Source organism: Pan paniscus, chromosome 5, assembly GCF_029289425.2.
Source record: "Pan paniscus chromosome 5, NHGRI_mPanPan1-v2.0_pri, whole genome shotgun sequence".
Classification (NCBI taxonomy): Eukaryota; Metazoa; Chordata; class Mammalia; order Primates; family Hominidae; genus Pan; species Pan paniscus.
In genome coordinates, this window is record NC_073254.2 from 93111436 (window position 1) to 93125680 (window position 14245).

At 40.3% G+C, this 14245-nt stretch overlaps 1 protein-coding gene across 2 annotated transcripts in view; it reads left to right on the plus strand.

Moving 5' to 3' along the window:
• Window positions 1-14245, plus strand: part of KCNQ5 (potassium voltage-gated channel subfamily Q member 5) — a 576742-nt gene that overhangs the window by 510343 nt on the left and 52154 nt on the right. For both annotated transcript variants that reach the window (XM_034962369.3, XM_003809536.5), the window contains one exon: window positions 1200-1420. In XM_034962369.3, the coding sequence (XP_034818260.1) occupies window positions 1200-1420 (221 nt within the window). The remainder of the gene's footprint in view (window positions 1-1199; window positions 1421-14245) is intronic.

A 14245-nucleotide genomic window follows, 5' to 3' on the forward strand; every position in this document is an offset into this window, starting at 1 on the left:
AGAACGCTGCTTTCATACCCCACAAAGGCTGCGGCATGACTCAGAGTAGCTGCTCTGAGAGACTTCCCTCAGACTCATTGCCCAGGATTTCTTCAGGCCCTGCAGAGTCCTGGGCCTCTCACATTGATGACAGTATCACCTTCTAATGAATGGCATAATTTCACTATAAAGGAAACAAGAAAAGAAAACAGAATGGGTACACAAAGCTTCTTACAGTTCATTTGATTCCCACAAGAATCCCTTAGCTGTGTTGCCATGTTTATCTCCAAGTTAGAGATGAGGACCCTAGCCCCCATGTGTCTAATCCAACCTGCCCTTCCTAGCACATCATAGCATATCTCTTGATTAGGAAAGTGTGAAGATGCACTTTGGATTTTATGATTGTTGTTAATGCTTCTTTTATCAGACCACAACAATTTGATCTTAGCCGGCATCAGAGAACTGAATGCCTGAACAAATATAATTTACCAGTAGCTGCCACAGCAAATCAATAACCTGTTTACTAGCAGGAAATTGTGTTAGTGAACATAACATCTCATTCTCTTCATCAGTCATCACATTCATTATCTGTTGGGGCTGTTCTATCTTGTGTGGTTTTCATCTCACAAGAATGAATGTAAGCATAAAAGAAATCTAATGTTAAGTGTTGTGTGTTTAATATTATGTATGTGATGCTACCAACTGCTATGAGATTGCATGAATTTATGGATAACATAATCTTGCCTGGAATATAAAATGCATGCCAAATGTAGGTATATATGTAACTGTCATCCCTGTTTACCTGTAGAAATGTCTAGAAATTACAAAGAGATATGCTCCCAAACAAAAAATAATTTTTTAAATCTCAAAAGTTGAGGTTAAAGCTAAAATTACCCAACTGTTTTTCAAGTGAATTCCAAAACAGTTCTTAGTTATCTACAGTGTAATTGTGTACAAAATGCTGTATGACCTCAGTCTTTTCTACAATGAATCCAAGAAGGATGTATGTACCTGTAGAATGAGATTGATCTCGAATGCAAATATAGAGATTAGATAAAGCTCAAATTTTAAATAGGGGAAAAATAATTGCTATGCTCCTACGTGCTGAAAACATCTTGTCTATTGAAATATATGACCACATGAGCTTCATCAAATTACTTACCCAAGCAAAGTGGAAGAAATTTCTTGAAATGGAATAATCATGCCTCTGTTCTCCACAGTCAGAAGCTAAGTTTTAAGGAGCGAGTGCGCATGGCTAGCCCCAGGGGCCAGAGTATTAAGAGCCGACAAGCCTCAGTAGGTGACAGGAGGTCCCCAAGCACCGACATCACAGCCGAGGGCAGTCCCACCAAAGTGCAGAAGAGCTGGAGCTTCAACGACCGAACCCGCTTCCGGCCCTCGCTGCGCCTCAAAAGTTCTCAGCCAAAACCAGTGATAGATGGTAAGCCCTGTTTTTCCATAACCATTTTTAATTTGATAGGCTATAGTGAGTGAGATTATGAAGTAATTAATTCTCCATAGTGCCACTTGAAGAAAGAAGAAAACAACCCCAGAGAAAGAATTGTTTGTTTGTTTTATTGGAAGTTTATTCATTGCCTTGGGCAAATGTACAGAACATAAGTTTACTTTTGGAAACCACTTTGGCAGCTAAATTTACATTCCAAAGAAGCCGACAAAATGTTGTTAATTCTTCACTTGTATCTACAAATTTATTTCTCAGACAAGGGCCACATTAAGATCAATGGGACTGTCATTCTGATGTATTTGTGACGTCTGACCAGCAAAGGTCCAAGACCCAGGGACAACCAGGTGCTCTGTGAATATCTTGAAACACAGTAAGGAGGATGATCATTTCTGGTCAACAATGAAGGTGCTCTTTCCCTCTCTCACACACTCCATCTACCAGCAAATCAGAGACCACTGCTTATCTTCCTTAGAGAGGTTCCTGTTGAAAGTTATTTCGAAGTCTTCCAATGATAAGTAAAATTCAAGTTCTTCTCCCAAGAGGAATTAACCTATTTTATTTATCATATTATGTAGCAGACATTCACTTGCCAACACGTTTTATTGAGTGCCACATAATTTTCATGTTTATAAAATAAAATATTTTATTTTCATTTAAGATAAGCTTGGCTTTCCTTTTAACTAGGCCCCCTGGGATCTCTTATACTGGGCAAGGAACCAAAATCAAATAGCATTTCCCATTAATGCATAAAAACTACAAAGGCTATCAGTCCTTCTGTTCTCTTTTCCTAAATAACGTGTATTTTCCCAGGCCCTGAAAGCTCGAGGAATAAAATTAACAACCAGGGGTCATAATCACAATGATCTGAGGATCCCTGCAGTGAAATCCCTGGAACCGCAGTCCACGGGTCCCTCTCAGCTTACTCAAAGGTCCTCAGGGATATCTCTTCCACGCTCAAGTGAGCAACACAAGTCACCTCTTCACGCCTCACTCCACACCCCTGTGGGTGCCATGCTCTTCAGGGCGACCCCTAGTGGCTGCACTGACGTGGCTCCTCCTGGCGGAGCTTGCAGGTCCCATATGGGCGCAAGACGGCTGATCCTGCCATGCTTCCCCGCAGCCTGTCCTGTGCTAAGGAAGGAAAAACCTCCGCCACCAACACGGGACACTCCTCCATCGAGCCACTTGCAGGATCTGAGTCACTTGTGGCACAGCTTTTCAGTGTCCTCTAGTTTCCTCACTCTCCTCCTAGGATTTTGGCTGAAAGCCGTTGAGCAGCTGAGTCAAGAGTTACCAGTGACAGGGCTTTATGTTGCACTCAAAATAGGCTTGCTGAATATAAATGGGTACATCCTTTCTGGAGGGCAATTTGGCAAAATATATTAAAAGTCTTTACATATGTCTAAGCCTAGACACATCCCACCTACCAATTCTATTTCTAGGATATAATAGATACAATGAAACAATGTCAGGCATTAGAAATGATGCTCTAAATTAAAAATTATTGACACAGAAAGATGATAACAAAAAAATCATTCCATTTATATATATTATATAAATTCATGTATCTATAGGAACAAGTCTGGAAAGATTTACAAGAATGTGTGAACAGTTACCTTTGAGTGGTGAGATCACAGTTATATTTTGTTTCTTCATTTTTTAATCTGTATTTCCTAATATTTCTACAATGAACAGGTAAAGCTCTTGTAATAAGAAGGCAATAGAGGATTTTCTTTTAAAAAAAAAAAAAAGCCCTCAGTTTAGAAAAACAAAATGTTAGGGGGAAAAAAAGAAAAAAAAAAAACTAGCCCTTCAAGAAAAAAAATTAGCCCTTCCTTTCACACACTGCCCTCTCCCCTGCCCCTACTCTAGGGACCCTTGCCCTGACTGTTACTCACCTAACACCTCTCCTTAAGCTGATTTCCTCCCAAGTGGTAGAAGGAGCAGCTTGTCTTAATGGTGGGAACCAGTCTTCGTTGAGTGCAGACATAGACTATGTAATGATGTTTAATAGCTTCTACTACAAATGGAACTTGTATTAGTTTGCTCAAGCTGCTATAACAAAGTACTAGATGCCTTAAACAATAAAAATTTATTTTCTCACAGTCTAGAGGCTAGAAGGCCAAGTTTAAGGTGTCAGCAGGGTTGGTTCCTTCTGAAGGCTTTCTTCTTGGCTTTAGATGGTCTTCTCCCTGAGTCTTTACGTAGACTTTTCTCTGTACCCAGCCATGTGCAAATTTCCTCTACTTATAAGGATACCAATCATATTGGATTAGGAGCCACTCTAATAACCTCATTTTAATTTAATAACATCTCTAAAGACCCTATCTCCAAACAGTCGCATTCGGAGGTACTAGGGGTTAGGACCATAACATATGAATTTTGGAGGGACGCAATTCAGCCCATAGACAAAGCTCATGCTCACCCACATCACAGCATCCCTGGAAAGCTGAGATGTGTCCATATCTTCATCCCCGGCCCTGGTTTCACACTGCATTAGAAATCATACATTACATATTGCAATGGATCCATATTCTTCTAACATGTGCTTCAAAAAGCATTCAACTTTGTAGTGTAAGGTCCTTACTGTTGGCTGAGCATATTTAAATATAAAATTCATAGAATCTGGATTTTTAATTTGGAAAACAAATTCTACTTGTACTGTTTGGCCAGAGGAAAAGAATTTTTCACAGACTCTTGAGTCACCACTATCTATCACAATATTTTCAGTATCTGCAAAGATGTCTCAGAGGTACAGAAACAGAAGTCCTATTCTCTACCAAATCACAAATTGGAGAGGTCTCCTGTCATCTATTTTCTAGGTCATTTCATACGAGTACAGTTTTGTTTGTTTACAAAAGAATTGCTTCTCCCTTGTTGATGCCCATTCAATTAATTCTGAGTTTCCCAAGTGACCAGAGGACCAATTGCTGTTCTGTTGAAATTACTTTGTTGGCTACCCACCTGCAAGAGATAGTAGCTCCTGCCTCCTCATTTAATCCAATAGTCCAGAATCTTTACCTCTGATTGAATTCAATGTTGGGTCTTGGGAAACTGGAAGTTCTTTTTTTACAAGAAAAAAAATTAAGTAGCTGTCAAATAAATGTAGACTTCAGTTATACATCTTTACTTATAGTGCCTCTTTAGGTTTTAAGTATTTCTAAAATCTACTTACTACCATAGAAAATAATATATAACACTTATAGCCAGTTTTCAATTATTCCAGGTCTATTTGCCCATTCACTTCTGGGGCTGTTTTCTTCTCCTCTGCTCTCCTCACATATTTTCAGCATTCCATTGCCCATTAACATGCTCAGGAGAATAGACAAATAAAAGAAAGAATAATGGAAACTCAGATCAACCTTTAAGTTAATAACTAAAAGCTATATTTGGAAAATAATAGACTTGCAATTGAAAGATAGTATAATAGAGAAACAAAAAATATTTAGGGTTAATCTGTAAATTTTAATAATTCCTGACAAATCTGATACTCTTTACTACAGACAGTAGTGTTTTCATAATTTAATGACTCTTTAAGAAGGTTATTAAATATCCATGGCATTTTTCTCTTGCTATAATTTTTAATAAGATTAATATGTTACACTTAAAAAGGACGCAGTTGTCTCTCAATATTCCATACTTGCGTGTACCAGAAAAGTAGAAAGTAGCAGGCAGATGCTGAAGCCACAAATGACAAACGAAAGAAAGTAAACTCTAAAGGACTGATGTGGTGTTGTCATACCAAATTTATTTTGACCGCTATGATATGAATCATATTTTTAGCTGATAAATTCTATAATAAAAGATAGAAATACTCTATTCATTGACAGTATGTAACCCTCTTCACATAATTTTAGAAATTAGGTAATATAGAAATATTTTTGTCAAGTATATGAGTAATAATAATGATAAAACAAACATGTATTGAATTCTTCCCATTGGCATGTGTTGTTCTAAATTCTTTACCTCTATTATTTTATTTAATTCTGTCAATACCCCTATGGAGTAGCTGAGGTATTATCCCCATTTTATGGATGAGGAAACTAAGAGTTGAATCTAAGTAACTTGCCCAAGGTCTAGCAGGTATAAGTAAAGGAGCCACCATGCACATGCAGGCAATTGAGTTTCACGGTCCTCCTACAAACGTATTCTAAGATGTTCTCCTAGATATTATATCAATTTCCCTTTAAGAATCTTTCATTTCTTCCCCTCCCCCAACCCCCACCACCCTCTTCTTGCCGCTGCTCTTCCAACTTCAATCGGTCAGATTCCCCTTCCCATGTAAGCCACTTGACCATGACCATGCCACTATCTCATCTTTCTCCCAGCCTCAGCTGCCAAACCTCTCAACTACATCATCTCAAGGCAGCCAGAGCTAGAAGATTAGGCAAATTGGGGAAATGGCCTTTCAATGACCGTTCTCTGTTTTGATCAAGTATCTGGGAAGAGACTCAGGATAACAGCCATACTGGTCTGTGTCTATTTTCCCTGGAGGGAGGCCAATGGTAGGGTCATCTGAGGCCTGTTTCAAGATGCAAAAGATAGTGTCAGAAGATGCACAGGTGTTGCCAACAGACAAGCAAGTGGAAGGTGGCAGATTGCAAGCGAGAAATGGAGCAAGCAGCCAAAATCCACAAGAATGATACTAAGGTAGAGCTAGGAGAAAATCTTCGGATTTCTGGTGACTAGTTTGCTACGAAGGAGTCCTACACTTGCTGAACCCCACTGCATTTGGGAGTGCCTTACAGAATTGCAATCAAAGAGTACAATAACCTGGACAGTGAAGGAGAAGGACATAGCTTTAGGGAGCTCCACCTTACAGTGCTTGATATTAGCTAAACCCAACGTTCTGTAGTAATTAGCATGTTCGTTCCAGAAGTGGCAATAGATTTGAAAACCTGTCTCACATACATGTATAACCATGCATGTTTTAACAAGTCTAACATTGTTTCTGCTTAAGGAGAAATTACCATTCCTGCTGAGCAATCCTCAGTGCTCATGTTAGCTGCCATGGAAGGTACATCCTCATCAGGTGTTTATGGGAAAAACTGGCACAGCCTGGGTTCAGGAGATGTTTAGGGTTCACCAGGGTGGGATCTGGGTGAGATGAAGATGCAGAATATCTTCCGATTGTGGGGGTCCCTCAAGGCTAGTTCCTTTGTTCCAGGCACTGATGGTAATTCCTCTCTCTTCACTACCCTTCATGTTCCTTTCTCCTCTCAGCCAGTGTACCAATTAGGATGCATTTAGCAGCAGGTCACAAAAGAAGCAGATTCAACTACCTTAAACTATAATGTAATTTATAATACCACATAGAAAGAGGCTCAGAGATAAGACAGCTCTCCACAGAGCCTCAGGGCTCTGGCTTCATTTCTCTGATTCTCTGAGTCTTCTTTTGACTTTTTCCATCTGTCTGCCTGCCTCCTCCTCAGGCTGGAAGCAAAATGGCTACAGCAGTTGCAATATCTTCTATAGATGCAACACTTTCAGAGGCAGAAAGAGGCCATCTTATGTTTGTATCTCTTCTTAAAAGTGAGGAGAACTGTCCATTCACATCTTATTTTGCAGAATCCTCATGCCTAAAACAATCACCAGCATGGAGGATGGGACCGCCATCATTGGCTGTCACCAGTCAGGACCCAGCAGCTGGATCTCGGCCAGACTCCCCTAAAGCACATGATCAAGTGTGGGGGGAAGTAGCTGGATAAATTTAAGGATTTAGGTTTGGGGATTGGATTTGGGGAAAGCAACTTTCCATAGTATAATATTTGATATAGCCAAGAAACCTCTTCCACTTTGGGGTGAGGGTAAGGAGTCAGCATGTCCTTAAACATGGTGCTTTCTCTCAAATATTCTGTCTATATGTCATTTCTGTTCCTCTAAATGTCCGGGCTTTCAAAAACATAAAAGCCAGATTTATAATTTTTTTCACTTTTCTCTCATCACATCATTTCCATGAAACAACAAGCATAGACTAGACTGTCTCCTTGAATTTCAAATGAAAGGCAAAGTGGGTAAAGGAACAACTAGCAAAAATAAATAAATTAGTATTTCAATCATATAATCCTTCCTCACATACAGTCAGCCCATAAATGTTCTATCACCACCACCACTAAGGGAAAACTGGTACAGTTCCCTTCCTCTCCACCTCCTCAGCAGCTTCCTGACACCTCGCTCCTCAAGCTGTTTCTCTTGGTGACTCCTTCTTCCTTCTGAAGTTAATAACTAACCCAGTCTCACCTAAAAATAGCAAAAAAGTAGAAATACACCATGTGGGGTGCCAGAACCCTCAAGTCTTCTTAAAGATAGTTAGTTCATCCCCTTCCTCTCTTCTCTTAACTTCTACCTAGGTTCTAGGCCCACCAGTCTACCACAACCCTTGTTTGAAAATATCAAGATCACTGAAAACAGTGACAAAAAGGCAGCATTTTAATGCAATGGTTTTGACAACTATCCTGAACTAACAGTCTCTTGTATCCATAATGGCCTATTTTCTTCCAAGCAGTATAAATCACAGACTATCAGTATTTTATATTTGACTAATTTATGCACATGAGCTTTCATCTTACACTAATCCTCTTTTATGCTTATTTTCCAATGGCATCTTCCTCCCTCATGTTTTTCTCAGTCTCCCCAGTTGACATTTTTGGTGTTTCCACAAAATGCCAAGCACCACGCTGCACATAGCATTTTTCCTGACTTTCCATAATGATGGCCCAACTTCAGCCAGGCCTTGATTATAATTTTCCACATGATGCTTCCTGGCACTTTCTGAAATTGCCTGATAATGACTCTGCATTGTGTTGACAGAAATAATTCTTGTTAAAGCAGTATCCTATTAGGGCTTCCACTTAACCTGTTTGTGCAGATTTCTGGCCTGGGATTCTGACTGAGTAGGGCACCCATTCCTGTCATCCTCTATTTGTAACAAAACCTGAGGGTTTTCTTTAATGTTAAGAACAAAAGGATTTATTGAGAATGACTGGATCTAAACTCTAGAAATTTATTCTTCATATTTAACTCTATATTCAGCATAATTGTTGGAGTAATTCTATGCAAAACCCTACAAAGGGTATTCAGTAGGATTCTAAAACGCACTTTCAGTACTTCCTTAACTTATTGGTAAAAACCATTACCTGAAGAAATTGTCTCAATTCTGATCCATAGGTGTCTTTTTTCTTTAGTTGTCCAGGTTCTTTATTCAGTCCCTCAGGCATCTTCATTCAAAGACATATCCTACTCCTCTGCTGTGTTTCATATGTACTCTTGTCCCCCTAAGATCTGCTTCTCCTATTGGGTGGAGAGTGACCTCTCAATCTCTGGTTTCAGACCCCAAGTGACTACGTTATTTCTTGGATTTCTGAGAAGAGTTGTGTCTTAGTTTGTTTGGACTGCTATAAAAAACATACAATAAACTAGGCGGCCTATAAACAACAAATATTTACTTCTCACAGTTCTGGAGGCTGGAAGTCCAAGATCATGGTGCTGGCAGATTCTGTGTCTGGAGAGAGCCCACTTCCACGTGATGGGAAGGGCGAGGTTCCTCTTGGGTCTCTTTATGAGGGCACTAATCCCATTTATTAGGGCTCTGCCCTCATAGCCTAACCATCTCCCAGAGCCCCCACCTCTTAATACTATCACTTTGAGGGTTAGGGATTTAACATATAAATTCTGGGGGGACACAAACATTCAGAACATAACAGGTTGCTTCTTCCATTACTTTTTGTGAAATGCTTGTTCTTAGTTTTTAGTGACGGGGAAATGCTTTTCTATTTTGATAAGACTGAAGTTCCACCTGGCTTTCTACTCTAATCCAAGTGCTCTTTGTATTATAGAACAGGATTTTTTTCAGATTTCTCTAGGTTCTGCCCCATGGTTTGTTGTTACTCTACAGTGATAAGGAAAATTATATTCTGTTTCTGTTGGTGGATAAAATAGCTTCCTGCTTGAGTTCTGAATGGATTTCATCTCCTCCCTTCCAGCAGAAACTGAGCTGCCAAATGACCTTCGAGTGCTGCCTTAACCATACCTTTTGGCCTCTGTAGATCCAGGTTTCATTGAGAAACCCAGGGTTATAAACTGGAGCCCTATATTTTGTTTCATCAGCAAAGTGTGTGTGCATGTCCACATTGATACTTTAAAATGAATCTGAATGCTGTATTAGTTATCTATTGTTACATAGCAAATTACCCTCAATTTAGTGGTTTGAAATAACACATACTTATAATCTCACAGTTTCTATGGTCAGGTATCCAGAAGCAGTTTAGCTGAATGGTTATGGCTCAAAATCTCATATGAGGTTGCAGTCAAGCTCTTGGCTGGAGATGCTGGGAGGGGACCCATTACCAAGCTCAACTGAGCATTTGCTAGCAGGCCTTTTATTTCCTTGCCACATTATTCACACCCTAGGTTGCCTGAATGTCCATATGACATGCAGCTGGCTTCCGCCAGAGAGAGCTGAGAGAGTACGCAGAGAGAAGCTGCAGTCTTTTACGACATAAGCTCAGAAGTGTTATGCCATCGCTTCCTTCATGTGTAAGTGGTCACAAAGACCAACCCTGAACAGTGTAGGCAGGGACTATACAGGGGGGTAATACCAGGAGATGAGGGCCACTGGGGACCATGTTAGAGTCTGGCTACCACAAATGCCTTCAGATAGATTATGTCTTTTAAATTGCAGATTTCAACCAGTCCCTATTGTCTTTCCAGCAACCCAAACCACCAATTCCCCATTCCTTTCGACCTCTCCGTTACCTACCTGCCTTTAACGACATGGGTTTATAACTTCTGGTCTAACCATTTTATGTCCAGTATCCTTTGTATTATATCTCAAAAAAAAAAAAAAAAAATCCTGGCCTCAACCTATAGCTATGCAATTATATTCCACTCTTAGTGCAGACTCTCAAAAGGAATATTAACAAAATATTGAGTATGTGATTACTGCAGCAACAAGTTAAATAAAATGAGGAGGCCAGGTGTGATGGTTCATGGTTCATGCCTGTAATCCCAGCACTTTGGGAGGCTGAGGGGGATGGATCACCTGAGGTCAGGAGTTCGAGACCAGCCTGGTCAACATGGTGAAACCCTGTCTCTACTAAAAATACAAAAATTAGCCAGGCGTGGTGGCAGGCACCTGTAATCCCAGGTACTCAGGAGGCTGAGGCAGGAGAATCACTTGAATCCAGGAAGAGGAGGTTGCAGTGAGCCGAGATTGCACCCTTGCACTCCAGCCTGGGCGACAAGAGCAAGACTCCATCTCGAAAATAAATAAAGGGCAGAAGCAGAACTAAAAGGTGTGTGATACCAATATTTAGTTCAATATAATGGCAGCTTAGCACTTAGAGACTCCACAGCAATTGAGTGGATTCCATAATTGGAAGCATTCAAATCAAAGTTGGATGATCAACAGTCAGGAATTTCTGGAAGCTTAAGGAGATCAAACCAGAAAACCTCTAAGAAATTTTCTTCCAAATCTGAGTTTTTATAATCTGCTCTTCTGGACCAATGCAAAGTATCTTCCTTAGCCATTAACTCGTATCCTCACTAGCAATTCTATACTAAGAAATAGAAGAGGAAAGCAAGGATTGGCTGAGGAATGCCAGGAGTGAGTTTTCTGTCCTTACCCTAGTCTCACATCTCTTTGATACAGAGAAAAGTGCTACCCGCTGCTTCTTGCCTCTCATTCCTCCCACTGTTTCTTTTCCACTTTCACTGTCAGCCATAGTCCTTTCTGTCCTAAGAAGTGTATCAGGTGTGTCCCACCCACCATTGTGAGGTTTATGTGTGTGCTCCATAGCGGCTCATTCTTAGAACTTGAATAAGCCCTCCACTGGATTTCAATTCAAATCAGAAGGTATTTGAGGGCTGCTACTCAGAGCTAGCATGTTTCTGGGCATTTAGAAGGCAGGGAGGAGGCGTGACAACTGTCACCCCAAAGAACTTACTGTTTGTCTGTAAGTTTTACCACCCCAGCCCACCTCAGTTACAGTATTGATTGGCACTGAGGGGAACAAAAGGCATCTTCCTTATTCTTCAGACTTCACAGTTTTCAGAAATAACCTGTGGGTGACGTCCAAAATTCGCACAAAATAAGCACAAAGTTAACCATTACACAAATCACAGAATTTAGCCCATATTTAAGAGAAGCACTTTTCAGCTGCATGGTGATTTTTCCTTCATATATCTCAAATTATTTCCTTCAAAGTCACACTTAGTTGTCTGCTGCATAAACAGAAACCAATATGACACAATTTTAAAATTATATTTAATCGCTTTCATGGTGTGCTCTACTTGGTGAAGAAGGGGGGAAACAAGGTTAAGTAAAGGCCAGGATCCTTTTTCTGCAATGGATGACTGACATGGGAAAGAGATGAGTTACCCAGGCTTTGCTTTTTGCTACCTGCAGTATAAAACTCCCTGACATTGTCCCAAATTGCTTTTACAGGTATTTTATTTTCAACATCTAATTTTGTTCGGCTTTTCTTCCCTTGCCATCTTTTTCTTCTTTTGCCATGTATAATGCATAACAACAATTTCTGAACTCCAAAAGCATAGAAACCTCAGAATAACATTACCTGGGAAAAATTAATCTCTCTACCTCCAGCTACCAAGAGAATCATTTGCACATGAAACCCTGAGATTTGCGTCTTTCATTAATCAATGCAGTAGCAATTGTTATGCCACATCGTTCTATTGGAATTGATGACTAATCATTCCCAAAACTCTTTTGAAACTATTGTTCCCATAATTTTGTGTTTTGATTGAAAAATGTCATGACCCTATATCTCTTTATGTTATCTGTTGCATAGCTAACCCCTCTCCCTCAGATTTAGTGGCTTAAAACAGCAACCATTTGTTTAGCCCACAATTCTGTTAGGCAGTTCTTCTGGTCTTAAGTGAACTGACTCATGCCCTGTGTTCAGCTGCTGTGTTGGCTGGTGCTGACTGGACTAAGGTGGTCTCAGTTAGGATTACTGCTCTTTGCTCATGTGGTCTCTCATCCTCCAGCAGGCTGGGCTGGTTCACATGGTGGTGGTGGGTTCCCAAGAGCAGTACATTGATATCTGAAAGGCCTCTTGAAGTTCAGGCTCAACCTATCACAGTATAATGTCCACTATGTCCTGTTGGTCAAAGCAAATGGCAAGGACAGCCCACATGCAAGAGACAGAGAAAGAGATTCCACCTCTTCATGTGAGAAGCTGCAAGTGTCGTGGCCAGTATTGCAATCTGCCATCCCAGCCATTTAAAGCTTATTTGCTTTTAGTATTTTCAACATCCTGTTGGTTCTATGAAGACAGTGTCAGTGTCTAATTGACTTTTTTATTTCTCCCTGTAGTATCCTTCACTCACAGAGCCTAAGAAAGAAAAGGAAAATAGCATTGTTAGCACCTCATGTATCGAGGCATTGGCTAGACATTTTCTATGAATTGGCTCATTTAATACACACATAGCCATTTTGCAGATAAAGAAATTGAGACTCAGAAAATGTAAATAACTTGCCCACATAATTCAGTCTAAATGCCAAAACTGGGGTTTGAAGTTGCACTTAGGTCTAAGTTCAAAGCTTTTTATGTTCTACCATGCTTGCTGCTTAGCATGTTTTCTTTCATATAATTCATGCTGCTAATGAAACAGTATAAACCAGCTGTATGTTAACTGCTAGTGAAATGATTTATTGTCTTCTTTTTCAATAAATATGGCAAGTCTGCTCAATTTATTCCCTTTATCATTGCATACACTACAAATATTCTCTCCCTGTACCTTCACATGTCAATTAAGGTATGCAACAGTAATTTCCATTTTTTTAAAACAATGCTTATGTTACCATCTCTAGACAAGTTAGTCCAGATGATTTTGGGGTTAACATGTTGGCATTTCCTGGCACTATTACTGCTAGCTGAATAAGAGTTGAAAGTTGGGGGAAAATTTACCAGATCTGTATTAGTTTTTTCGCACACTGCTATAAAGAACTACCTGAGACTGGGTGATTTATAAAGAAAAGTTTAATTGACTCACAGTTCCACAACCTGTACAGGAAGCACACCTGGGGTGCCTCAAGAAACTTACAGTCATGTCAGAAGGGCGAAGGGGAAGGAAGCGTGTCTTTACATGGTAGCAGAAGAGAAAGAGACAGAGAGAATGAGAGAGTGAGAGTGAAGGGGGAAGTGCCACACTTTTAAACCATAATCCACCCCCATGATCCATTCACCTCCCACCCAGTCCCTCCCCCAACATTGGGAATAACAACTCAACATGAGATTTGGGTGGGGATACAGAGCGAAACCATATCAAGATCTATTTAGAATTCTCCAGCAGATTTGATTAACAATATAGATTTGTGATTCTGCAATTTGTAGGGTCATTATAAAACATGGCTGCCTTGATTGCAATCAGATATCTCTGAATATGGTTCAAAGGAAACAGATCTCGTCCTTGTGGAGATAGGATTACATAACTCCCTCTCAGTCATTTTGCCATTGATTCAGAATGTTTCTCCCTAAGATGAAGTACTGTTTTAGCTTAGAATGGTAAGAGCAATTCATCACCAGTCACAGTGGCTCACACCTGTGATCCCCACACTTTGGGAGGCCCAGGCCAGTGGATCACTTGAGCCCAGGAGTTAGAGACTAGCCTAGGCAACATGGCAAAACCCCATCTCTACAAAAAATGTAAAAATTAGCTGGGCATGGTGGCACAGGCCTATAGCCCCAGCCACTTGGGAGGCTGAGAAATGGGGGGATCTTTTGAGCCCAGGAGGTTGAGGCTGCAGTGAGCCATGATCGCATCACTGCACTCCATCCT